The 25,755-nt window shown below is 44.1% G+C and overlaps 1 protein-coding gene across 6 annotated transcripts in view; it reads right to left on the bottom strand.

Annotated features, from left to right (window-relative positions):
- The window catches only part of ASTN2 (astrotactin 2), a 985,877-nt gene that overhangs the window by 276,716 nt on the left and 683,406 nt on the right, over positions 1-25,755 (bottom strand). For all 6 annotated transcript variants that reach the window (XM_015116965.3, XM_015116967.3, XM_015116966.3 and 3 more), the window contains 3 exons: positions 18,033-18,157; positions 13,674-13,778; positions 11,189-11,368 (listed from right to left, as the gene is read on the bottom strand). In XM_015116965.3, the coding sequence (XP_014972451.3) occupies positions 11,189-11,368; positions 13,674-13,778; positions 18,033-18,157 (410 nt within the window). The remainder of the gene's footprint in view (positions 1-11,188; positions 11,369-13,673; positions 13,779-18,032; positions 18,158-25,755) is intronic.

Below are 25,755 nucleotides of genomic sequence, written 5' to 3'. Positions count from 1 at the left end.
GTACATGACATAAAGACTTGGAAGTCAGACAGCCCCAGGATGGAATCTTGGCTCTACCTTTTGTTAGCCATGAAACCTTGAGCAGATAAGTTTTCACATTAGGAAGATAGAGATAATAATCTGGACCTCACAGGGTTGTTATGAAGACAATATGAGATCATGTGATTAAGTGGCTCATAATAGGAACTCAACACATGTAAATAATTGTTGGCCTTTCCTCTGTCACCTTCTCTTCCAACACACATATACACACACCTATACATTCTTCTAGAACAATATAAGCTTGGTATTCAGCTGTGCAAACATGCTGCCATGTGCCCTACTGCTGAGCTCCAGGCTGTGCTATCTGACAATCTCACCTTCTATTCCCACCTCCAGGTTTAGGAAGAGCTCGAATTCAAAAGCTGGCAGATTAGCCAGAGAGAAACAGCCATGACATAGGAAGTCTGGCAGGAAGAAGACATATATCTTAGGCTGCTGTAGTCAGGACTAGAAAAGGCTATATCATTATGCCTTTTGCTTGAGAAAACTAATAGTAATAATAATCATTATTGGCTTAATTATGTCTCATGATAATAATGAATGATGATCAAAATAGCATTTCCTGAGCATTTGTTATATGCCAGGTGTAGCAATAATCACTTTACAAACATCAATTCATTTAAATCTCATAACAATACTGCAAGATAAGCATTATTATACCCATGTTAAAGATAAGAGAATTGAGTTCCAGGAACCAAAAAGACCTGACCTAAGTCACACATCTAGAGAATGGAACAGATGATACATAGCTTCATATGTATGTTGCCATTTGTTGAAACTTACACCTGTGGGGAGGAGAAGGCATCAATGACTGACTTGTGTTGAGTTCCTGCTATGAGCCACATAATCACATGATCTCACATCATCTGCATAAGAATCATGTGAGGTCTAAACGTTTTCCAGTTATTCCCTTGGTATCTCCCAAAGTGGCCAGTTGTTTTCACTTAATTTAAGGCATTTGGAGATTCAATCTTTCCTATTTGTGACAGTTCTCAGCTGTGGATAGAAGCAATGGGAGTGTCTCTAACTACTGGGAGACTCAGGCCCAGTGACATTCAAAGGTCTAACAAAGAAGCCAATAGCATTCCCTAGGAGCACTGAGGGGATGCAGGCACTATTGCTCCTTCCTGGTTCAAGAGGCCTCGCCATTCCTAAAGGTGCCAGGCCTAACCACAAATCTAGCTTTGCATTGTTGTCTCCTTGCGTGGAGTCTCCTTCCTCCCCACCTTCCCAGTTGGCAAATGCCTATTCACCCTCAGGTTCCTGTTTAGACATCTTTTCCTCCAGGAAGACTTCCCAGCCCACCCTCAGTAGGTTAGGGGCCCATCTCTCAGCCTTGGTCCCTCCACTCCCCACCCTCCATATACATGCACACCTAATGCTTTCCTCTATCACAGCATTTATCAAATTATAAAGCATTTATAAAATAATCTGTTCACCTATGTCTTTCCCATTTGACTGTGGGATCTTTGAGAGCAGGGACTGTGTCTCACTTGCCTTAGCCTCCTTAGCACCTCATATTAGGGGCTCAGGGAACTATTGTGGAATGATAGAGTGGTGAGAAAGGATAAAGGAAAGAAATGAGAGGCAGAGGGGGAAGAACAGGGCCCCCTGGGGTGTGGTGTCTCAAAGGGTTGTCTGTGAGCAAGGCTGCTCTCAGGTTGGTAGGTTAGACCTGCTAATAATGACCGAGGGAAGGCAAAAACTTCAATGTGTGTATCTGTATTCCCTCCAGACCATTTTGTTCTCATTAAGGGGCTGAAGGCAGAGAGATAGCAAAAGCTCCACATTCATCTCCAGGGAAATTCCACATTCTTAGTGCCAGACTGCTGAGAGAAAACGGTCCTATCTAACAATCCTGCTCCCTTAGGCCCTGCATCTCTGTCTGGGACTGGGACTGTGACCGGGAATGAGTATGGTTTGGCCCCTGTCTGAATCAGAGTAACCTAGTTTACAACAGCATCAATCTCTTGTCACTTCCCCTAGGAAGATGGACAGTGGGGATGGTCTCCAGTGCTTTAGGTAATGATGCACACACATATACCCCAAATAATATAATAAGCAGTCTGCCAACCACTGACTCTGCCATCTATGAGTATGTGGGAGGCTTTGGCAACAGGTAATCTTTGAATTTGTTCTAAGTTTTCAGGAGAGGGAAGGCCAAACGATGCTTCTACCTGGTTATTAAATTTCTCTCTTCACCACTGCAGTTTCTAATTGATTGCATAAAGCTGACCTCATCTTTCCCATCTGTAGAATGGGAATGGCTAACCAAGATAAGAATAGAAAACACCTTACACAAATCACTATTTCTTACTGTCACATCCATGACAGATATTGCTAAGTAATCACTGCATTCTTTTCCACTGAGCAGAGTCCTGGCCCAGAATCTCAATGCAGTATTCCAGGAAGTTGATTGCCATGGACACATGAAGAAAAACGCAGGCCTGACTATGTGATTGCTAATGCCTCTTCCCACTCTGACTTTGTAGGGTTTGACTTTATAATGCAGCCCCGAAGCTAAGATTTGGAAGCAAGTTATGCAGGGGGATATTGGTGGCAAAGAGAATATTTTCACCCCTGCTCAAGCTGAAGGTCTAAATTCCAAGTCTTAGCTTTCCTCATTTCTTTTAACTATGGATAAGAGAAACAACAGGAGAGCAAATGTTTACCTTTGGGTTTGATACCAACATCTAAAGAGTTCTCTGAGGCTACTGTGGTATGGTTGAACCAACACCAACTCCATGATTAAAGCAGCCTGGGTTCAAATCCCTTCTTTGCCAAATTCCCTGGTGTGAATCCTGACAAGTTACTTTCCCCTTCTGAGCCTCAGTTTCCTCAAGCATGAAATGCAGATAACAACACCTGACTTACAGACTTTTTGTGAGGAGTAAACTGGATGAAATAATGTATGTGAAAGTGCTTTGTGTGATGCACTGCACTGAGCACATGCAGAGGATTATTATTCTTGGTATGCACCAATAGGAAAAAGACTAGGGTGTTCCGTTCCAGATGGACTCAATCTAAACTGGGGAACAAATGCTTTTTTTGGTAATTTCATCTTGTGGAAATGGCAGTCTCATGGGCCTATTTGTGTTTAATGAACCACATCCTGTATCGTCTTTTTGCATGGTTCTGAGGAGAAATAAGTTGGCTCCGTCTTCTGGCCTGCCGTAGACTAGTGAGTGTCCAGCTCATATTTAATCTCCTCCAGTCTCTCCGCCTTGTCCAAGTAAATACTTCCCTAGAGCTAGATTGATCCTGCAAATAACTGCACAGAAGCTAAGGCACAAAGGGAGAGGAAAGGAATAGTTAGCCAACTCCTACCACCATGCTGGAACCCTACCATAGACAAATGCATCCAGGCTGGGATTTTTCACCTAGGATAAAATTAAGGAGTTAAGATTTAGAGGTGACTGCCCTGGGGTCAAGCCGCTAGGAATCAGAAAAGCCACGTTTATCTGAGTTCAAAATCAGTGCTCTCAAATTTTCAACAAAGTGCTTTTAATACACCAGTAGTCTTCATCCTTTCTGGAGTCAGAGAACCCTTTGAGACTGCAAGAAAGCTATGGAGACTTTCATCCCAAATAAACCACAAATGCAGATGAACAACACTTTGCCTATACCACTAAGGCATTTATGACCCTCCAAGGCTCACTCACTCACTCATTTATTTCAATAAACATTACTGAATGCTATCAATATGCCAGGCACTGACTAGGCATTAGCCAAGCAGGCAGGGTCCCTGCCTTCACAGAGCTTACAGTGCAGCAAGAGAGAAAGATGTAAACTAATAAATGTGAACTTACAAACAGGTTATGTGTAGCAAAAGAACATCATTCTAAGAAAATAAAAATGTAGCAAAGGATCCTGACATAGCCTGAGGCTTCTTGAAATGTTTCCTGAGAAAGTGACATTTGAGTTGGGTGATAGGAAGTGATTCAGCAAAAATGGGGAAAAAAAAATCAGCAGAAGGCCAAGTGACAAAAGGATCGCAGCTTGTTCTAGGACTTGAAGGAAAGTCAGTATGACAAAATGGTAGAAAGCACGGAGACACACGGGGCTGAAGAGGTTGGCTGAGGACAGATCAGATCTGTTAGAGCCCTGCGGCCATGGGAAGGAATTTGCAAATTATCCCCATGGCAGTGACAAGGCACCTAGAAGTTTTAATCCAAGGAATAACATGTTCGGATCTCTATTTTAGAAACATCCTGTGATGGTTAATTTCATGCGTTAACTTGGCTGGGTTATCAAACTATTCGGTCAAATAGTATTCTGGGTATGTATGTGAGGATGAATTTGGAGAGATTAATATTTGAATTGGTAGACTGACTAAGCAGATTGTCCTCCTCAATGTGAGTGGACTTAAACCAGTCAGTTGAAGGCCCCAATAGAACCAAAAGGTTGACCCTCCTGCCTGAATGTCTTGAGCTAGGACATTGGTCTTTTACTGCCTCTGGACTCCAATGGAAACATCTTCTTTTCTTGGATCTCAAGCCTGCCAGCCTTCAGACTAGAACTTATAGCATTGGGTCTCCTGGTTCTCAGGGCCTTGGATTCAGACTAGAATTACACCATCTGCTCTCCTAGGTCTCCAGCTTGCTGACTGCAAGATGTTGGACGTTCTCAGCCTCAATAATTATGCTAGCCAATTTATTATAATAAATCTGTATCTATATCACCTATATTTACGTATCTATGCCTGTATCTGTATCTATATATCTACCTCTAAGTCTCTTGCTACATATCCATCCTGTCGGTTCTGTTATCCTGGCTAATACACATCCTCAGTGCTGCCGTGTGGTTAGGATTCACAGTGGCAGGGTAGATGCAGGCAGACCAGGCAGGAGAACAAAGCTGGAGTCCAGACAAGCTATGATGGTGACTTGGAATAGGGTGGCAACAGTGAGATAGAAAAAGTAGGCAAATTTAAGAGTTATTTGAGAATTAAAACTGACAGAACTTGGAATGGTTTGGAAATGGAGGGGAAAATTCAGCAGAAGACCTTCTCAGAAACTAAGGTACAAAGGGAGAGGAAAGGGATAGTTAGCCAACTCCTACCACCATAGACAAATGCAGCCAGGCTGGGATTTTTCACCTAGGATAAAATTAAGGAGTTAAGATTCAGAGGTGACTGCCCTGGGGTCAAGTAGTTCGAAGTCAGTGCTCTCAGATCTTGAGAGAGGGTGTTGAGAAGGATTCCTAGGTTTCTGGTTCTGCTTCTAAACAGATGGTGGTGCTTCTCACTAGAACAATAGAAAAGTATTAGGTTGTGTGGAGTGGAGTTTGGGCAGGCAAGAGAACTAGAATGATAGCAAATATCAGAGGAAAGCTTGAGGTTGGAGGTATAAAGTAGGACTCATCAGTGTGGGCATCACAACAGAGATCATGACCATAGAAACAGTCTAGAAAGAGTGGCCCATAAGACAGGCTCCTGTGAAACCTCACTTACTAATGATGCAGAAGAGGATGAACCTGCAGAAGAGAGAGATGCGACAGTTCGGAGGGGAGGTAGAAAACCATGAAGATGTGGTATCACCGAAACGAACACAGGAAAGTGCTTCACACAGGAAGCAGACAACTTTGTCAAAGGCTACTGAAAGGTCAGGAAGATGGAACCTGAAAACTGTCTGCAGGATATTGAATCACTGAAGAAGTAAACCAAGACCCTGCAGGTCTCAGACCCTAAGAACAACTACGTTCATATCTTGTTGCCATCTTAGAAGCAAGTTCCCTCAGGAAACTGAAGGCTCTGGAGAATTATCCAGCTCTCATCAGTTCCTTGGCCACACCTGTCCTCAAAAGAAAAGGTGACAGTTGAATAATCATTCCCTTCTCCTCCTCCACCCACAACCCCTGAGATGCCTTTTAAACAGCCAAAAACTCCTTTAAAAAGTAGTCTAGGAATGTTTCAGCTGACATTCAAAAGCGCATTGTAATTCAAATGGAAATGCAGAAATGCAATCCCTTGGACAGTCTAGGAAAATTATAATAGAGATAAGATGCCTTTTAGAAGTGGCGACATGTATTTATCTGTGGGGATGTTTCTATACCATGGACTCTCCCAATCTAAACTCAGGAGCAGTGCAAGCTTCACACAGAGAATGTCCTTCCACAGGGGTCACCTAGGCAGTACACTTTTAATTGCATAGCATTCTTTCACTTCTAGCCTCTCTTTATCTCTCCATTTCTCTTTGTGGATTTTGGTGTGCCTTTGTATATCTCTCTTTGTTTTTCTGTCTCCTTTTCCCCTTCCTCCTTTTCTCTCTCTGCCTTTCTTTTCCTCTCTCTCTTGCTCTAGCTCTCTGTCTCTCTCTCTCTCACACGCACACACAGAATGAGCAATTATTTCACAAACACGTATGTCACCTTCCATAGTCAGTTTCTCTATAAAAAAGAAGCAATTAAAAATTTAGAAAACTCATAATATTGCTAATTCCTGCATCTATCACTATCCTCCCTAAGTAGAGAATTACAGGGGATGATAAAAGTTGCAGATTCCTTTTGATATCTCTCCAGTCCACTTCCGCAACTCCTTGCTTTCACTGGCTCCAAGCCTGTAGCTAAACTCACTGAGGCCCCTCCCAATCCTAGGACAATCTACCTCTGCCCTTGATCCTGGGTCACAATGACGACAAGGGATGACAGCAAATTAGCAACCCCCACCCCTGCTCACACACAGGTGTGCCTGCACGCACATACATACACACAAACATACACACCTGGGAACACAGTAATCGAAGTGGATGTGGCAGCCTTGGGTGGAGGGCACGGGTTGGATCAAGATAATTAGGTCCTCAACTCAGAGCTGGATGGGTCCATCCATTCCTCTATTTTCTTACTCAATCTACACAATGACTTTGCATTTTGCATATGGGAAAACCGATCTTGAAGAATGAACCACTTTGCTCAAGATCACACATCTGGTAAGAGATAGAGCTGGGATTTGAATTGGGGTCCATCTGATTGTAAAACCTGTGCTTTATCTCCAAATGAGAATGTCTTTATCCAAGGTAGCCACAGGAAGGGTGACTTTATACAGTGAACCCTCATCATGATATAAAACTCATGTTTCATGATCACAGCTAGGGAGAATGTGTGAATATCAAGTCAAAAGGTAAAATGGAGCCCCAGTGAGAAGAAGGTAGTTTTTTTCAAAATACAGGGATATCAAGAGCACATTATGCTAGAGCAAGAGACTCAGAAGTTCACACACTGATTGGGGGAATGGCATGGAAGCAGAGGTAATGGCTAAAGAAACCCTAACAGGCTAAACAGCTTCCATACTAATCATGCCTGGAACCTGGAGCTTCCAGAGATGACTTTGGCTACTCTAGTTGTGTCCTAAGGCCCAGCTCTTCCTGCATTGGATTAGATTCTACCTTATTGACCTGTTTGATGCTCTAGTCACCTACAGACTACTGGAAAGCTCAGAATTCCCACCTGGTGATATAAAATTCTGCCTTCCTACCTGGAGTTCTTACCAGTGGTTATTGGCATGCCCCGTGCCCCCTCTGGGATCAACATCAAAAACTAGGCCTGTTATTCTAGCTTTTATTTTTGCCCTATTACAGGGAAGAAAATACAGAGGATCCAGACCACCACACTTCCTTTCTGAGTCTAGAATAGATATTACCAACTGATCGTAATTCCCTTTCTCAATTATCCCAATAACTTGCACACAGTGTTCTAGACAAGCCATTCCCTAGTTGATCAGAATTGGCACATGAAAGCTAGAGACCATAATATGATAGTGACTGGGTATCCCACCCAGCCTGGAAATGTCAGCCCCCTCCCTCTTCCCTGCTGTCTACTAGTGGATTTTTTTTTAAAGTCTGTAACAAAAATGATGAAATATTGGTAGACTAAGGCATGCGGGTAATGAACAACGTAGGAACAGAGCCCATATCTTCTTTATTTGGTGCCACAACATCTGACACAAGAAAATACAGAGAAAAAACAGTTGGGAAATGTTCAAAGAATTAATGAATGATAACTATGATTTTATTTGCCCACAGAATGTACCTTTAGAAACACTTAGGGGAATGAGAGTAAACCTCTCACGGGAAATATTTTAATAAGGCACATTCACCCCCATCTCCCTTGGCTTTCCAGTAATTTCCAGTGGCTTCCCCAGATCAAAAAAGTGGCCAGGGTCCCATCATTATGAAACCTGGGAAGGCTAGGGCATTTGTTTCTAATGTCCAGGGACAACAGAACTAGGGCGAAGGAAGCAATGGGCTCAAGTTTGGATTCAAACACCATCTCCTTCAGTAAGAACGGTGGCCCTTTGCCTCTGTAAGTTAAGGTTTCCCTTCTGTAAAGGGAGAAGTGAGCACCCTTGCCTCCTTTGCTTTGTAGGTAGATGAGAAGATCATAGGAAGGCCATCGGCAAACTGTAGAGGGCTGTATAAATGCTCATAGTTGTTATCCATGCCCTATTTGGTCTATTTTCTCCAACCTACTCTACCAAGTTTGGCCCCTCCACTCCTCCTTCCACTAAGAAAGTTAAAAGGACACTTACAGGGATTTTTCTAGTGACATCTGTAGCTCACAGAGAAAACTGAGGGTTGAGCTCACACATGAGCAAGGTATGGAGCGGGGACTAGAATCCTCAGCTGATGCCCACAATTTTTACTTTATTTCAAGCTACTGTTTTCTATGTACCTACTATGTACCAGACATTTTACCTGCATCATCTCATTTTATTCTCCCAAAAGCCAGGCAGGAGAATTACTATCCCTCATTTAACACACGAGGAAACTGAGACTTAGTAATTCCTTTACCTGAGGTTACCTGCCAGGTGTGTATAAAGAGGAGTAGAGACATGAAATATCCTCCACCCCACTTCAGCACCACACTGTCCCTCCTCCTCTCACAAGCTCTGTCCCCCGAGGTATCAGCTCCGAAGCCCAGATTCATCCTGGCCTGTCCAATGTTTAGCAGATGTCAGTGACACACAACTCATGGCTGGGGAGAAAAGGGATACTAGCTATCTTGAAGTCCAAAGACTTCTTTCAACTCTACAGAGGCAAATCCCCAGCTTCTCATCTCCCCATTCCCTAGCATCACTCCCAAATATAAAAAATAAAACCAGAGTATCTGATCTACCATCTAGGTGGTCACAGCAGGTGAAGATGGAGGGGAAGAAACACACAGAATGGTTAAGTTGACCTCAATGTATCCCCTATTCTCTTCTTGGGAGCAAGTATGGATGATGGAAGCAAGAAAAGTGCCTTTGTAGACTAGAAGCCCAGGAAGGAAAACACCAAGTTTACCCTGCAAGTTTGTGGCAAAGCCAGGTCTTGAGGGGGTCCTCCTAGCTGTTGTTTCAGCACTCTTTCTTCCTCCTCTCCCATCTTATTTGTAACAAATTCCATGATCCACCAGACAAGGAATGGGATTTTCTGGAATGAGAAATTCTAAAGTCTGAAGACAGCTAAGCATGGAAAAGGGGTGGGATTTAGAATCAGAGTAGGGTCCCAGGCCCCAAACGTGATATGAAGCAAATTACTTATGTGGCCACAGTGAGCGAAGGTTTTTATAAACATAACCTAATTGTATTACTTCAAAGTCCTGAAGCTTATTGCCCTGCTTAATGATGTGTCACATTATTTGCAGGGTAGCACGATGAGACTTCTATTGATTTAATGCACTTCCTTAAAGACTGTCATTGTTAACAGTCATAAAACGGAGCTATTCCCAGACAACTCAATTATATCCACTGTGCCCATAAACCATCCCTTGCCCCACTCAGTTGCACACAGGAAGCAGAAAGGGGTAAGAACACGACTGGGGATGCAAAGCCTCCAGGGACAAAAGGAAGGGATCTAGAGATTGGGAAGGCAGGACTAGGGTTTTATCCATTCGGGAATGTGCAACTACATAAAAAGCACTAGACAGGGTGTGTAGAGCAATCCCACCTGGTCCTGGCCCTGCCAAGCAGAGCTGTGTGAAAGCTCCCTTCTCCCCTACAGACTTAGTTTCCTCAACTGCAAAACTGGAGTGCTATGCTCAATGAGATCTTTCAGATCTCTCCTGGCTCCCACACTTAGTGGTTTTTTGTTGTGATTGCTTTCGTTCTTGGAGATAGGGTGGCTGAGCTGTATGAAAAGATGCAAGCATGTTTTTAACATTGCTCTTCGCCCTTTGCATCAATTGAGAGACTTTCTTTTACAAATAGTTGATAATAATAGTATTAACTATATCAAGAAGCACTTCAGTATAGTTGAAAGAGGGAAAGAACATGGGCTTTTGTGGTCAGCCAGCCTTGGGTTCCAATCCTGACCCTGCTACTTATTAGCTGTGTGTCTACGGGCACTTGATGTGGCATATCTGAGACTCATTATCTCATGTGTAAAGTGGGAGTGTGAATACACTGACCTATTAAAACACATGTATATACATGTGCGATATTTTTAGCTTTCTCAAAATGCTATTATATAAACTGCTTATCTTTAATGTGAGAAGCAGACAAGAATAGCTACTTACATACCCATTTCACAGGAAGGGAAAACTGAGGTGGAAAAGGAAAAACCTTCCCAAGGTGAGTGGGCAGAGACTGGTCTCCTGCACCTGGTCTGAGGAATTCCAATTCTGATAATAGCTGAGAATCAAAGGGAAATGAAATCTGCTGAACCTTCCTGAGGATAAAAGCCTCTCCACAGGACATAATGGAAACCGTCCGCTTGGTCACGAGGCGATTGTTTTTTCCAGAGGAAGGGAGCTCTTCTTGGGAGAGAAGAACCCAAGCTCTTTTTGGGTTCTCCCAAGAAGCCTGGAGAGAAGAAAGCATCAAGAAGACACCAATTGCTGACCCGAACCTGATCCCTGGCAGTTGTTTCAAAGAGAGGATGTGGGAAGCAAAGTACTTGCAGGAGAAGGCAAGGGCTCTGGAGTCTAGAACACTAACTTGAGGCCTCAGAAAATGCCTAACTTGAGAGAATCCTGCAAAAATCATTGTATGATCCCTCACTCTGCCCATGGTGAAACTGAAGCTCAGAGAGAGGCAGGGACTTGCCCAAGGTCACACAGCTTAGATGTGGTAGAGCCAAGATTTAGATCCAAGGCAGCTCAGTTGTTTCCCCAGACACCTTCCCTCTATACCCTGCCTGGCCACCTCCTCCAGTAGGCACTCCGGGCTTACCTTTCTGATACTGGAGCCACAGCTGCTGCTGGACCTTCTTGCTGGGAAAGTGGATGATGCAGGTGAGCTCTGAGCCATAAAGGGCCTCTGCGATGTAGTGGGAGCCATAGTGCTGGATGAAGGACAGCAGCTCCTCCCGACTGCTCTCCTTGGTCAGGATCTTGAGAACGTTAGTGAAGCCTGGACAAGAGAGGAGCAGGTGGAGGTGGTCAGATGCGGGAGGCTGGCAGCTAGCAAATTATACCGTGGCAAAGGTTCTTCCCAGCCTGGATTTGGTGCCTTACCCCTCTTTCTCTCCTTCCTCAAGCAAGCACATGACCAAGCTATTCTTCCAGGGGCCTTCCTGAGCTCCTCCCTGCTACTGGACAAAGCCTAGTGACCTTCTCTAGATATTCAAGGTTCCAAGTTCATCTCTCATGAGCCACCCACACTAAGTTTTAGCTCCAGCCAAATTAGTTTTATTATTTATCCTGAATGTGACCTGGAATTTCTATCATTCTATCTTTCCTTGCATTCTCACTACCCTCAACACACACACACACACACACACACATATGCCTGAAATGGCCTCCCTATGTCTTCCTTAAGTCACAGCTGTGCTTCAAGGTCCCTGGAAGTCACCTCTCCTCCAAGAAGCCTTTCCCATCATCAGGGACAGGAGTGCCTCCTCTCTGCACTTTCAACATGCACCACCTTAAAGTCAGAAGCTCTACCTTATTTGTCTCTGTATCTGCACATGCATCCTCCCCGCACACCCACCCCAACTGGGTGCACGGCCCAGTGCCTGGGACACAGCAAACACACCAACCACAATTATTACAAGAACAACCAATACTGTGCCACATCAAAGTAAAATGTAAAAGAACAAGCTTCTCTCCAACATTAAAAGTGAGCTCTAATTTGCCAACATTTGATTGACAAAAGGGTTTTCCAGGAGCATCATATTGATTAATTAAAGCAGATGCACCTTTGCACTTCTAATAGGAACATCACAGTCTTATTCACAAGTGCAGTATGGGACGTGGGGGGCAGAAAACAGAATTAGGGCTCAAAGAATGGGTGTCTGATGAGAACAACCCCTCTCCATCAACCTGTTAAGTAATGCAACTGGATAATTAATACAGTAGTGTTAATAATATGATGGTTCCTGTTCAGTAATAAAAAATAATACACAGAGATGCCCTGAGGCTCTTATCCAGGCAGACAAAACTGCAATCAAATCCTTGATTCATTCATTCCCTGCTCTGCCACTTACTAGCTGTGTGACCTTGGGCAAGTTATTTAACCTCCCTAACCCTCAGTATACTTATGTGAAGAAAAATGGGATAAATAATGCCTTCCTTGCAGTACTGTTCTGTCATAAGAAATGAAACATTATAAAATGCTTAACAGATGTCAGCAATAATTACTATTTCTACTTTCCAGAGGGTGAAATCCTCCAATTCCCAGGCTATAAGAGCTCCAGTTTGCTGATGAACAAAGTGATATTGAACAAGAAAAGAGAAGAAAAGAACTCATAGATAATTAGAGGACACTCAGACAATAAATCCGTGACAGTGTTATTAGTAAGAGTCAGGGTAGAAAATCCTAGGCCAGGCCTCATTCCAGGTTCTTTCATTCATTCCTTATTTTTCAGTTTTCATTTATTTAAAAAAATTCCTCCATCATACATGAGCACCAACAATCTGCTGATCTTTGTTAGTTTTGGAGATACTGGAATAAATAAGACCCAAGCCCCGCCCACAGTTCTCAGGTCATAGACAAGATTCTAATATAAATCAAGCACTTGTTAATGTCTTGATATAGATATTCAAGCACCGAGAATTCTGTGAGTTGTTTTGAGGGGAATGGAGAATGGGAGAGGCATCACAGAGTAATATGGCATATGTTCCCAAGACAAAGAGGTCCAGACAGAGGGAACAGTATGGGCAAAGTCACAGTGGCATGAGAGAACATGCACCATTTTGGGCACTATAAATTGCTGCCATCTGTTGGAGCTTAAAGTTCATGTGGATACAATGTGGGTGGTACATGTAAAGGGATGGGGGTGTGGGAGTTATATATGATTTTTGTATCGGAGATGGGCAGGAAAATAAATTAGCCAGGAGAGAAGGAGAAATTGGTATCTGAGGAGAATTTATAATTCACAAGCTTGAAATACTTCAGAAACATAAATAGGACTTAGATGACTGTTTATCCCCACTCTCCTATTCATACTTCCACACCCTACTCAGATACTTTTTCCTCAAGGGAGCCTCTCTAGCTCCCCCAGAATGATTAGCTCCGTCTTCTGTGCCACCGCTTCCCCACTATTGCATTGACTCTACTGTCTGTCAGCCTCCGGTCCACCCACCCTCCCTGGGACTCCTTGATGGAAGACAGGATGCATCCCATTTCCTCAGCATCCCTAGTGCTCTCACATACCCTGGAACATGCTAGGTCCTTGGGAACAAGTGCTAAATTATTCCAAGTCCGCTGTCCTCACCTGCTGAGAGGGTGATGGTGCTGAGTTTCACACGGTAGAGGTTGCTCCGGACCCGCCACTGCTGCACCATGGGGTAACCCATGGCCTCGTCATACCTGATATCTCCTGGGAGAGGAAATAAGATGGTCACGTGAGCCCAGAATTAAGACGCTTCACACCACAAGGCTCACCCTGCAGCTCTTGGTTCTGGGTAACAGACACCTCTTGGAAGTGCAAGCTTTCATTGGGATTGACAATTTTATGAACCCCACCCTCCAGGCCTCTTCCTGGTCTCTAATCTCAGCTCCACCCCTCATTTTTCTCTCTGCTCTATAGCTTGCAAGTCCCCTTTACCCTACAAGTAAGAGCAACCTCAGATCAGATCTATGTCTTACCTCACCCCATTTACAACTTGCCACCAGGCACTAGATATCTCAGTGCTTCAGTTTCCACATCGACACTGTAGCTATCTCTAATGCTCTTATTTCATAAGCATGTTGTGAGGCTCAAGTAAGGTACTAGAAGTGGGAGCCTTTTGGTAACCTAGAAATGTTGTGCATGTAGACCATGTGTAAGTAAACTACAGCCCATTTGTTATGTATTGTCTATAGCTGCTTTCACACTATGACAGCAGAGTTGAGCAGTTGCAATACAAACCACCTGCAAAGGCTAACACATTTATTAACTTTCCCTTTATGTTTGCTGACCCCTATGTAGACTATCATTTCTTAACATGGCAACATGGATGTTCATAAGTATTATGTAAAATAGAGGTATACAGAAATAAACTCTATTTCAAGTAAGACTGAGAAACACAGGCAAAACAAAGTTTAACTGTATAATTTCTCAGCATCTTGATTAGATTAATATGCATGAAGGTAGTGTGCAAACTTCTTTGACCATAAAAGCCCTTTCGTATGAAAGGTCTCTTGGAATTCATGTTTTATAGAATATATTTCAGGAAACACAGGTATAAACAAGAAATAAAAAAAGAAAAGACACAAGGAAGTGTTAGCAAATGATTAACTTTGGGCAGTGGTATATGAAAAATTCTTGTTTTCTGATTTATATTCACCTCTATTTTCTAAATTTTCTACCATAAGCTTTGCAAACTCTTTTTTATAAGCTGAACAAAAATACATTAAAAAGATGCTAGTCACATCAGCAGTTATTATTACTGTTTTTATGTATCCATGCTTTCCTGTGCCTCTGCAAATGGCAGGCACATTTTCTATCCTTTTCTCTTGTCCCCTGGTGAGTAGGCACTTAAAGAGATATTTGATACCAAGATTAAAATGAGAATCTCATTGTAACAAATGATTTCTTCCTGGACATTACTGCAGTATTAAAGTTGTCCATTACTGTCACCTTTTTTTTTTTTTCCTCCTTATCCTCCTTAGCCTTTTCAGGAATAAAATAGTTTTTCAGAGGCTTTCATTTTAAAGTAAAATATTCATGATCCCCAAAGATATGTCCACTGGAGCGAGGTTGTTTGTTATAAATACGTCGTCTTTGTTTACCTGCTCTGCCTCTCCCGTCCTTCCTTTGCAGAGGCTGGGGAGAAAAGGAGATTGTGTGGAGGGAGGAAGGGGAGGACTGTGTTTTTGACTAAGGGCAGAGAAAACATCTGCACAAGAAGATTCAGACACCAGGGACAAGGCAGTCTCTGCTCCTTCCATTACTGCTCATTCATGTTCAAAGCAGACTTGGTGGGGGCACTGGCAGCCAAGGCCTCTCTCCAACAGAGGGATGCAGAATGGTGCAGGCTGCTGAGAGGCAGCTCTTTCACTTGGTGGCATGATGTCCAAATGTAAAAACAAAACAAAACAAAACAAAAAACTTCTTCTGATTATCAAGTAATTTATAAAACCATCTTCTCACTCCATCCCTCACTTCCTTCCATCCCTGCTCGTTCCTGGATTCAAGCCTGAAAGAAAAGCTTCGCCACTGGAATGGATGTCAGCTTTTTGAGGTCAAGGTCATGTTCTATATTCCTCCCCTTCTACAGAGTCCAGAAGAGAGCCTGGCCTAGTATCCTCTCAATAAATGCCTATCCACTGACTGCCTAACTCTCACTCTGTTCCTAACCATAAACTCATCCCTGGGTTACTCTGTCGCTGACTCCCATCTTGCCCTCCCCATCCCAGCTCCCTACCTGGGGATTACGGTTGGAATGAAGCTATGTGATGGAGGAAGGAATTTTTCCTGGTAGTAATAATAATAATAAATATCTTGAAATGCAACAGTTCCCTTTATTAGGAAATCTCCAAAATCCTTGAGTCAAAACAAAGAATCATAACAATTTGAACCACTAATGGATACCCATAGTGTGCCAAGCATTTTATATACATGATCTTTATTTCTCATTAGAATCCTTAAAAAATAATTATCATACCCTATTTTTTTGGCATTGTGTTTTGTTTTGTTTTCTTTGAGACAGAGTTTCGCTCTTGTTGCCCAGGCTGGAGTGCAGTGGCGAGATCTCGGCTCATTGCAACCTCTGCCTCCCGGGTTCAAGTGATTCTCCTGCCTCAGCCTCCTGAGTAGTTGGGATTACAGGCAGCCGCCACCATGCCCGGCTAATTCTTTGTATTTTGAGTAGAGTTGGGGTTTCATCATGTTGGCCAGGCTGGTCTCAGACTCCTGACCTCAGGTGATCCACCTGTCTTGGATGCCCAAAGTGAGGAGATGACAGGCAGAAGCCACTGTGCCCGGACCATACCCTATATTTTAGAGGAATAAACTGAGGCTCAGAGAGGGAAACTGTCCAGGGACATACCAGGATCAATGACAGGTTCAGGGGCCTTTCCATTAAAGCACAGCACCTCCTCACAGACCATGGACATGTCTGCTTTAGGAGGTAGTAAACTCCGCATCACTGGGGGTATCCAAAGAGGGATAACCACTCAGGAAAGATATTATAGACTTGACTCCCCATCAGGAAGGAAGATTAGACTAGATGCCCATGTTAGCTCTGAAATTTTATGATCTTATAAAAAATGAAAATTAAGGAAGGCAGTGAAATTGTTTGTAACATTTTACAAGGTGTCTTTTATATCCATGATTTCATTTGATCTACGTCTGGGTCCCTCTTTGAAATAGCACAGGTCAGGGGTTATGTAACATAGTGGATATGCCATCAGCTTTGGAGTTGAGACCAACTATGTTTAAATCCTGACATGACTATAGACTAGCCACGTGGCCTTGGAGGAGTTCATGACCTAGCTAGCCAATTTAAAGGGGACAATAATGGCCTTGCAGGGTTACATGGTTTAACACATAAAAAGTGCCTGGACCCCAGGACCTCTTAAGCGATGTGGGTTCTCTCCTCCATCTATGCTCTTTCACAGGAAAGGCTCACAGAGGTTAGATGACTCTTTTGAGGTTTCCCAGGCTTGCAAGTGATGGGGAGGGCAGGCAGAGATTTAAACCTAGGTCTGTGACATTGTGGGGTCTTCCCTGGGGGACAATTCCCCTCTCAGTGAGAGAGCTCTAATATCCTTCCCCATAACGATTTCCCCGTGACTATTCTCCCTGGGCTGTGGATAAGGCATGCAACCACAGTATCACAAAGGCAGAGTCAGGACCCTCACATCTTAGGAAATTTCTTAAGAAAAGGGTAGGAGAGGAACTCGGAGCACAAAAAGAGGAAAGAGCACCCTGGGGTTGGACAGAAAATATGGAGTCTCAGGAAAGTCTGCAAAAGGCAACTTCCCAGTGGGGAGAGAAAGTGGTTGCAGGGGTGGGGGAGCTGCAAAGTGGAGTCAAAAGGGCAAAAGACTTGGTGCTATAGCACCCAGGGTTTAGTCCTGGCAGATATGCTGTGTGACTTTGGACTGGTCCCTTCTACCTCTCTAAGTATAGATTCCTAATCTATCAAATGGTAAAAATAATACCCACCCAACAGATGGCACAGTGCCCACACACAAAAACGAGCTGTGTAACTCAAGTGCTTTCAAGCAGGAGAGGCTCCTGGTTGGAGAGTTCACTTTTTTGCTTTAGAATGACTTAAAATGAACCAAGAAAAATAAAATACTAAAAGTGGAAAAATACCAGAAAATTGTCAATGAGAATGAAAAGTGTTTTGAGACTCATTCACAGAGGCAAAACTCTCACTGAGAAAAATTGTTCCTGTTCTCAGAGAGGAACCTCCTCTCAAAGATGACTGCAGTCCCAAGTCTGGGGTCTCGGGGAAGTCCCTGGTTCTGCACAGCCAATAGCAGGAGCCCAAGAGGGGCAAGTTCCTTCCCATCCCATTCCTCATGAAGGAGGAGGCTTGATGGAGCCCATCTTGGATCTGCTGAAGACTGATATGCACTAGGTGTGGAGACTAGGTGTGTGGTCAGGAAACCTGGGAAGGGTCTGGCACATGTGTCTTACCAGTGAGCAGTTGGAGGTCCGGGAGGGGCTCGGAGAGGACCCCCCGGCACTGCTCCTCCACCGGCAGCGGGATCACCAACAGCCCGTCGGCCAGCTGGGGAAAGTCCTTGATGAAGTTGTTCTCCCTGTGGAGAGGAGCAGAGAGACTGCCAAATCGAGGAAGTGGAGGCTGCTGGGGGCTGCAGGGCAAGGAGGCAGGATGCTGTAGTCAGAATAAAGACTCATGGTGGGTGGCTTTGCTGTGATGCCTCTGGTTTCCTGAATCCTAGCTCTGAGAACATGGTGCTAACTACAGGTTCCTGAATCAGGCAGGCTGGGGTTCAAATTCTAGCCCCACTGCTTACTTGGCTGTATGACCTCAAGCATGCTACTATTCCTCTCAGAACCTCAGTTTCCTTGTCCATAAAGTGAGATTCAGATCTAAGGGCTGTTGTAAGCACTTAATGAGAAAAACCTACCAATTATTTAAGATACTCTCTGATGCTCTATACACTGTATATGTGGCTGCTAAATGTCCCCTGGCATAAGCAGTGGCAATCTTGAACTAGGATGTGAGAACTGAGAATAGTGTGTAGTGTTTGAAGAACAAGGGGGCAAGATGAGGCTGAAAAACAAAAAAGAACAAACAAACCTTGGAAAAATAGATGTTTGGTAAAATGGAAGGGCCCTAAGATTTTTTTTTTTTTTTTTTTTTGGCTCTAACTTTTCCTTTTACAGATGGGGAAACTGAGGTCTGGAGAAAGGGAATGACTTGCTGAATCACAACCTAATAGGTTAGACTCAAACCCATGTCTTCTGACTCCAGGTTAGTGCTCTTTCCCTTGCTCTAACTTCTTTAGGTGCCTCTATCCCTTTCCTGCAGGTCAGCCCCAGGGAACAGAAGACAGACCTCTGAATGACCCCAGAGAACTGAACCATGAACAAAGTTCTGAGAGGATGGTAATAACAGTGCAGCAGAGGGAGGCAGATTTCATTCTTCCAGACAATAGACCTGCCTAAAAATTAACAGCCTGCCAAGACAGGTGGTGAGCTTCCTGTTACTGAGGGTGTGCAAGCAGAAAACTTGACAGCCAGTTTGCATGGATGGTATCGAGGGCTTTTCCATATTAAATATGACTTCTGAGGTCCCTTTATATTCAGAAATCCCCAGCATTAAAGACACGAATTATAGTCTGGAGAGGAGGAGGAGAGAAGAGAAGGGGGAGGAGAAGAACAAAAGGAGGATGTTTATTACTTCATTTTGACGCATGGAATGGTCAACCTTGAAATGAAAATCAGAAGCACGAAAACAAAAATACGTGATGCCAAAGCAATGCCTTTGAAGCCTATATCTCAGGCAGATCAAAAGCACCTGTGAAAGTGTTGAGTGGCTTGGGTCACCTTCCTGTCTGCTCAACATCTCTGCACCCCACTCCAGGCACCTTTGAAGCTCATCATCAATTCATCCATTTAATGAACACTTTCTTCATTTCTGAGTCCAGAGGATGTGACTTTATCACCATCTTCAATACCACCAGCATCACCATCATTATCATCATTGTCTTTGTCATCTGTATTATTCATTGAATCTTTATAGTTTGCTAGAATCTAGCTAAATACTTTATATACATTTTATCACTTAATCTTCACAGCACTCCCAAAAGATAGATATCATTATCTTTAAGTTGAAGACAAGTAACATGAGATTTGGTGTTAACATATGGTGGAGCTGGTCTGGCTGTGCCTAAGACTTTCTGCCTAGGATGCATGTGCATGATGGTGAGTTTTAAGGCCCACACTCGCCATTTAAACATGCTATTGTGTGTGGGTGTGCCATGGCTGTCTGTGGAGTCATCCTTGTTTATGTCTGTGTGTGCAGGTGATAATGGGTTCTACCCAGATGGTTGCTCTTTGTCTGCAAATCTGGGAGTGTGGAATAGCAATGTGAATTTAAAAAGACAGGCTTCTGGTCAATGGAAGTACCTCCACATAACATGTAACACTAGCCGGGACTAAATGTCCTCATTCCTCCCTTGTGATGTGGTGGTCTCTGGTGATAGATTTTTCCCTGAAAGATGTAGCAGGATGAAGGGGTAGTCCATGCCGTAGGCAGTCAACTGGCATGCACTGAGCACATAGTTGGGTGGAATCCTGTGCTGGGGGGGTGCTAAGAACACAGAGACAGATTGATGTGTCCCCTTGTCCTCTAGATCTTCTCAGCCTAGTGGGGAAAACACGAAAATGGCCATGCAGAACAATCGGTGGGGGTTGCTATCAGGAATTCTGCATGTGCCAGGTGCTGCTGCACAAGGTCTCTTCCCTGCAAGATCCCCAGCACTTGTTTTCACTCTGGGCAGGAGAGGCCAGAGTGAAGGTAAGGAGGTAGCTCAGCCTTGGAAGCTGAGAGGAGCCTATGAGGACTGGGCTCCAATTCTGCCCACACTGCATCCTAGCTGTGTAACCTGGAGCAAACCAACCAAATCTCAATGATCTGTTCTGTAACATGGGGATCATAACAGCTACTCAGCTGGCCTTAGTGGAGTGGCAACAATGACAATAGCCTTTTATTGAGCACCTACTATGCACCAGGCACAGTTGCCAATACTTACTCTTCACCCAACTCTATGAAGTAGGTGTCATTTACATTCCCCATTTAGACATTGAAAAGCTGAAGCACAAAGAAGTTATGTAACTACCTAAGGCCACAAGGCTGGGAAGTGGGAGATCCCAGGTGGTTTGGCCCCAGATCAAAATTTAGTAATACATTGCTTTCAACCATGAGTTAAGTTTTAAAGTTGATTCAATCTGGCATTTAAATTTTCCAGAATTCTATCAGGTTTAAAAGCAAACCCAATGCTTAAGTCGAGTATATTTTGTACTTTATTATGTAGTAAACATGACTAGATTGTGCTTTTATTTCTCAGCTTGCCTTTCCCTAAGCGTTCACTCAGATAGTTGAATATAGAAGGGTTAATATTTACTGTATGCCTGGCATAGAGTCTTTGTTTCTCTAACAGGTCATGGTAGATGTCTTCAAAAGACATTCTAGCACTCCTCATCACTGCTTGGGTACCGGGTGTGGAAGGACCTGCCTGTGACAGACACAGGCTGTCAAAGCTGGAAGGGCCATAGTGCCTGGGCGTGTGCTGAGCCCAGACAGGCTGCAGCCAAGACGAGGACCTTGCTGCTCCTACAAGAGAGGAGAGAGCTATTCACCACATGCCCCAGGCTCTGTTCTCTATGTGAACTCTTCAAGCCTCACCACCAATGCCACAAGATAGGCATATATTCCCCGTTTAACCGACAAGGAAATGGATTTTCTATGGACTTACACACTGGGTGCATTTGGGAAATGAGATCTGAAGCCAAATCTATCATTTTTCACTTTACCACCCAAGGGTCTCCATTTCAAATCTCTAGAAATGTTCTTACAATTGCAGAGGAGGGAAGGTAATGCCACCTTCTCTATCCCCATGTCCCTCTCCTCCAATCCTTCTGCCTTCCTGTCAAGTCCATCTTAGCTCTGCAAGGAAATCTGACCCCAATGGGACAACGCAAGGAAGTAGAGTGGGCAAACTCAGGAGGCAGGGGCCTGGCTCAGGACACCCCTTCCCGGAGGAAGGTTTTCCTTCCTGAGCTACCAGAAAGTACAGGGGGACTTGGAGAAATGCAGAAAGAGAGAGAAAATGGAGGGGTGAGAATTAGCCAGCCAATATGGAAGGCTGGGAAGGAGGGGGGCAGGTAGGCGAAGATGAAGCCCGAATGAAAAACACAGCAACGGCATGGTCTCTCGGGTACTGGGGTCCCTCTGCAACTGCCTGGGCGATGGCCACAAGTCCTGCAAGGCCTCTGCCAGCAGAGGGCGCCTGGGGCCTTTGCATCGATCAGCTGTTTTGGGAGGCAAAACACGGATGAGAAGAGTAGCTGCTGGGAAAGTTCCGCTGGGCTGAGAACCTCAGATGGAAGCCCAGACAGCAGCTGCAGAATCCACCCACCTGGGAGAGGCGACCAGGGAGCTGGCAGGGTGCTGGCTTAAACTTGGATGCTCAGGAATAATTCAGATTCTCAGCGCTCGTGTGTGTGTGTGTGTGTGTGTGTAGTAAAAACTACCACACAACTAATTCGTATAATAGGAAGACAGAAATAATGGACCATATTTATTTATTGATCATATCTGTTGCTCATCAGTTATGCTGTAGTTCATGTGCCAACGTGTGTGTGTGTGTGTGTATGTGTAGTAAAAGCTGCTAGGTAACTAACCCTAGCAATATGATAATATTTACTGAGATTTACTGATTGCATTTGTTGACCATCTTCTATATTCAAGGCAGTGTGTCAAGATATAGTAGCGTACAGGAATGGAAAACCAAATGTTTTATGTTCTCACTTATAACTGGGAACTAAGCTATAAGGATACAAAGGCATAAGAGTGATGTAATGAGCTTTGAGGACTTGGCAGGGGAAGGTCGGAAAAGGGGTAATAAAAGACTACATATTGGGGCCAGGCGCAGTGGCTCATGCCTATAATCCTAGCACTTTGGGAGGCCGAGGCGGAAAGGTCACCTGAGGTCAGGAGTTCAAGACTAACTTGGCCAACATGGTGAAACCCTGTCTCTACTAAAAATACACAAATTAGCTGGGCATGGTGGCACACACCTGTAATCCCAGCTACTCGGGAGGCTGAGGCATGAGAATCGTTTGAACCTGGGAGGCGGAAGTTGCAGTGAGCTGAGATTGTGCCAAGACTCTCTCCGGGGGAAAAAAAAAAAAAAGACTACATATTGGATACAGTGTATACTGTTCAGATGATGGGTGCCTTAAAATCTCAGAAATCACCACTAAAGAACTTATCTATCTAGTCAAAAACCACTTGTACCCCCAAAACGATTGAAATTAAAACAGATATAGGAGTGTGTATGCCATTTTAACCTCATAAGAACTCTGTGAGACAAGTACTATCATTATTTCCATTTTATAGATGAAAAAACATGTTCAGAGAGGTTAAGGAACTTGTCCAACTGAGGTCCACGGTTAGAAAGCAGCAGTGGCCAAGACCAAATTCTAACACCCCTAGCTTCCTGCTGAGAGCCCAGCACACAGTACGTACATGCTCAGTGAATTGATCCCAAGCCTGTGCTCCTGATCCCTGGGATAGCTTGACTCATTTAGAGATGAGACCGGGTAGTTCTGTTATTCACCACCACAGTGAAGTGTGCTTTCAACAAGGCATTTTTGAGAGATGCTTGATTAAACAAACAGTGGCTCTGCTGCTGCTTGAAACACAACATTCACTTATTCACACACACACACACAAACACACAGACAAGCATCTCCCAAATGTATCTATAAAAACAGTTCAATCTCAGTTGACCTTCTAAGGAAACAATTCATCAATTCTAAAATAGTAGATCTTGGGCCCCAGGGACTCTGACAGTGAGAGGTCTCCTTCATTTCACATTCATTGGGGCACTACCCTTTTTCAGGAACTGTTTTGGGTGCTAGGGATACAGCAGTGGAAAATCAGAGGAGATGCCTCCATTCATGAAGACCAGGAGAGAATCAATGTCGCATTGAGGTCTACAAGATCCCTCATAATCTAGACCCTGCCTACTTACTCCTGCTGCCTTACTGTTTGAGCCACAGCCCCCTGGGCCACTGTTTTCCTCCTGCTCTGACTGTCCTTAAGTTCCTTTTCTGGGGCATGCTCCCATCCCACACAAGGACCCACTTAGAATTTGCCCTCTCTCTGGAATTTGCTCTCCCTCTGCACCTGGACAACTCCTACTCATCATTCAGACCATCCACTATTCCTCTGCCTTTTAAGAACTCTCCCTGGAATCAGTTCTTTTGTTACACATCCTTATCATATCTTGCTGTTTTCCTCTATGAAGGGCTTTATCATTTCTAATGATATTTGTGCTCATGGGAGATGTTGTTGGACACCTGTCTTTCCCACTAGACAGTGAGTTCCATGCAGCCCCAAACTATGCCTGTCCAATGTAGTGCTGCCTCCTCAGGGCCCAGCAGTGCAAACTGAGTACCTGAGTAAAACTGAGAAAAAATAGGTGCACCACGAACATTTGTTGACGCAGTGAAGGAAGAAAATCCAGAGACAGTGGTAATATGTGCATGACCTACATCTATTGATGAAGCCCTTTCTGATGTTTTGCCATAGAGTCCCAGAATGCTTCAGGACCCAAAGCGTATTGAGGATTTGAGTCTAATATTCCATAAGAAGCTTCAAAACCCTACTTTCTTCCCCTAAATTCCTAAGTACATACATACGCTGGCTCCCATGGACCTTGGACAGAGGGGCCAGGGGCCACTGAGTCAGTGGGGACTGGATGGGAACAGATGATCTCCCTAAGAAAAGGGTTGGTTGGGCCTCCCATTCTTGGTGTGCATATGTACATTCAGGTAGAGGTAGAGGTGTGGGCACATTCTAAAATGAACAATGCCAGTGGGCAGCAAAGGGCCCCATTGAAAAACCATCATTTCCATAATACCATTCCAGTTTTCCCCAGCTGAAATACATCTTTTCTATCACTTTACTTTCATGCATCTTGTTTGTAAATAGATTCCAGATGTGGCCTTTGGATCTAGTGATAGAAAGTATGGGCTTAGAACTCATACAGACATGGATACAAATTCTAGCTGTGTGACCTTCAGGAGTATCACTTCAAATTTTATGATCCTTAGTGATTTCATCTGTACAATGGCGATAATGAGTTCAGCTTCAATGTGTGAAGAGGAGGAATTATGTAAAGTTATTTTATTTTATTTATTTATTTTTTTTGAGACAGAGTCTTGCTCTGTCGCCCAGGCTGGAGAATAGTGGTGTGATCTCAGCTCACTGCAAGCTCTGCCTCCTGGGTACACGCCATTCTCCTGCCTCAGCCTCCCGAGTAGCTGGGACTACAGGTGCCCGCCACCACGCCCGGCTAATTTTTTGTATTTTTTTTTTTTTAGTAGAGATGGGGTTCACCATGTTAGCCAGGATGGTCCTGATCTCCTGACCTCATAATCTGCCCACGTCGGCCTCCCAAAGTGCTGGGATTACAGGCATGACCCACCATGCCCGGCCGTAAAATTATTTTTAATGCTAGCTTATTTTCCTGGTTTCCATACTAGATTCTGAATCTCTCCAAGGTTCTCAGAGGGTCCAGCACAGTGCCTGTCTCACTGTATATGCCCCTGAGCATTTGTTGAACCGTGTGTAATAGAAGGGGAAGGTCTCTTTACCCTCCCAGGCTACCTGCATATGACCTCTAAATGACAGAAATCCTACAAAACATTTCCACTGAGGATGCACCATGTCTAGCTTCATTCTGATCAGCCATGCTGACAGCAAAGACAAACAAGGGAAGTTGGACTCCTCTGCCACTCTGTTCCACCCTTCCTCAGGTCTTTGCTGCCTGCCACCCTCTTTTAAGAATATGTGTGTTTTGGGTACATTAATACACAGCAACCAGCATGCAAAAGCCATCACCCCTTCGTTCTAGGGGAAATTAGCATTTAAATTGAGGTATTTCAGGAAGGTAAATCACCTTAGAGCCAGCCAGCACTGTCTGCAGTCTTTTCTTCCTTGAGGGAAAGCTAGGAGCCTTGGCTTGGGAGCTACTGAGTTTGCAGGGAGGGGCCCGCTCTCCTTGTCTGGTTCTCTGGCTCTTCCTACACTGGCCAGAAGCTTCAAAAAAGGTTGCCTTAAAATCCCAAAGCTGATGAAGACATATTCCCTGGTGTA

The sequence above is a fragment of the Macaca mulatta genome, chromosome 15, assembly GCF_049350105.2.
Source record: "Macaca mulatta isolate MMU2019108-1 chromosome 15, T2T-MMU8v2.0, whole genome shotgun sequence".
Classification (NCBI taxonomy): domain Eukaryota; kingdom Metazoa; phylum Chordata; class Mammalia; order Primates; family Cercopithecidae; genus Macaca; species Macaca mulatta.
Note: the sequence above shows the minus strand (reverse complement) of the source record. Positions and strands in the feature narration are given on the sequence as shown.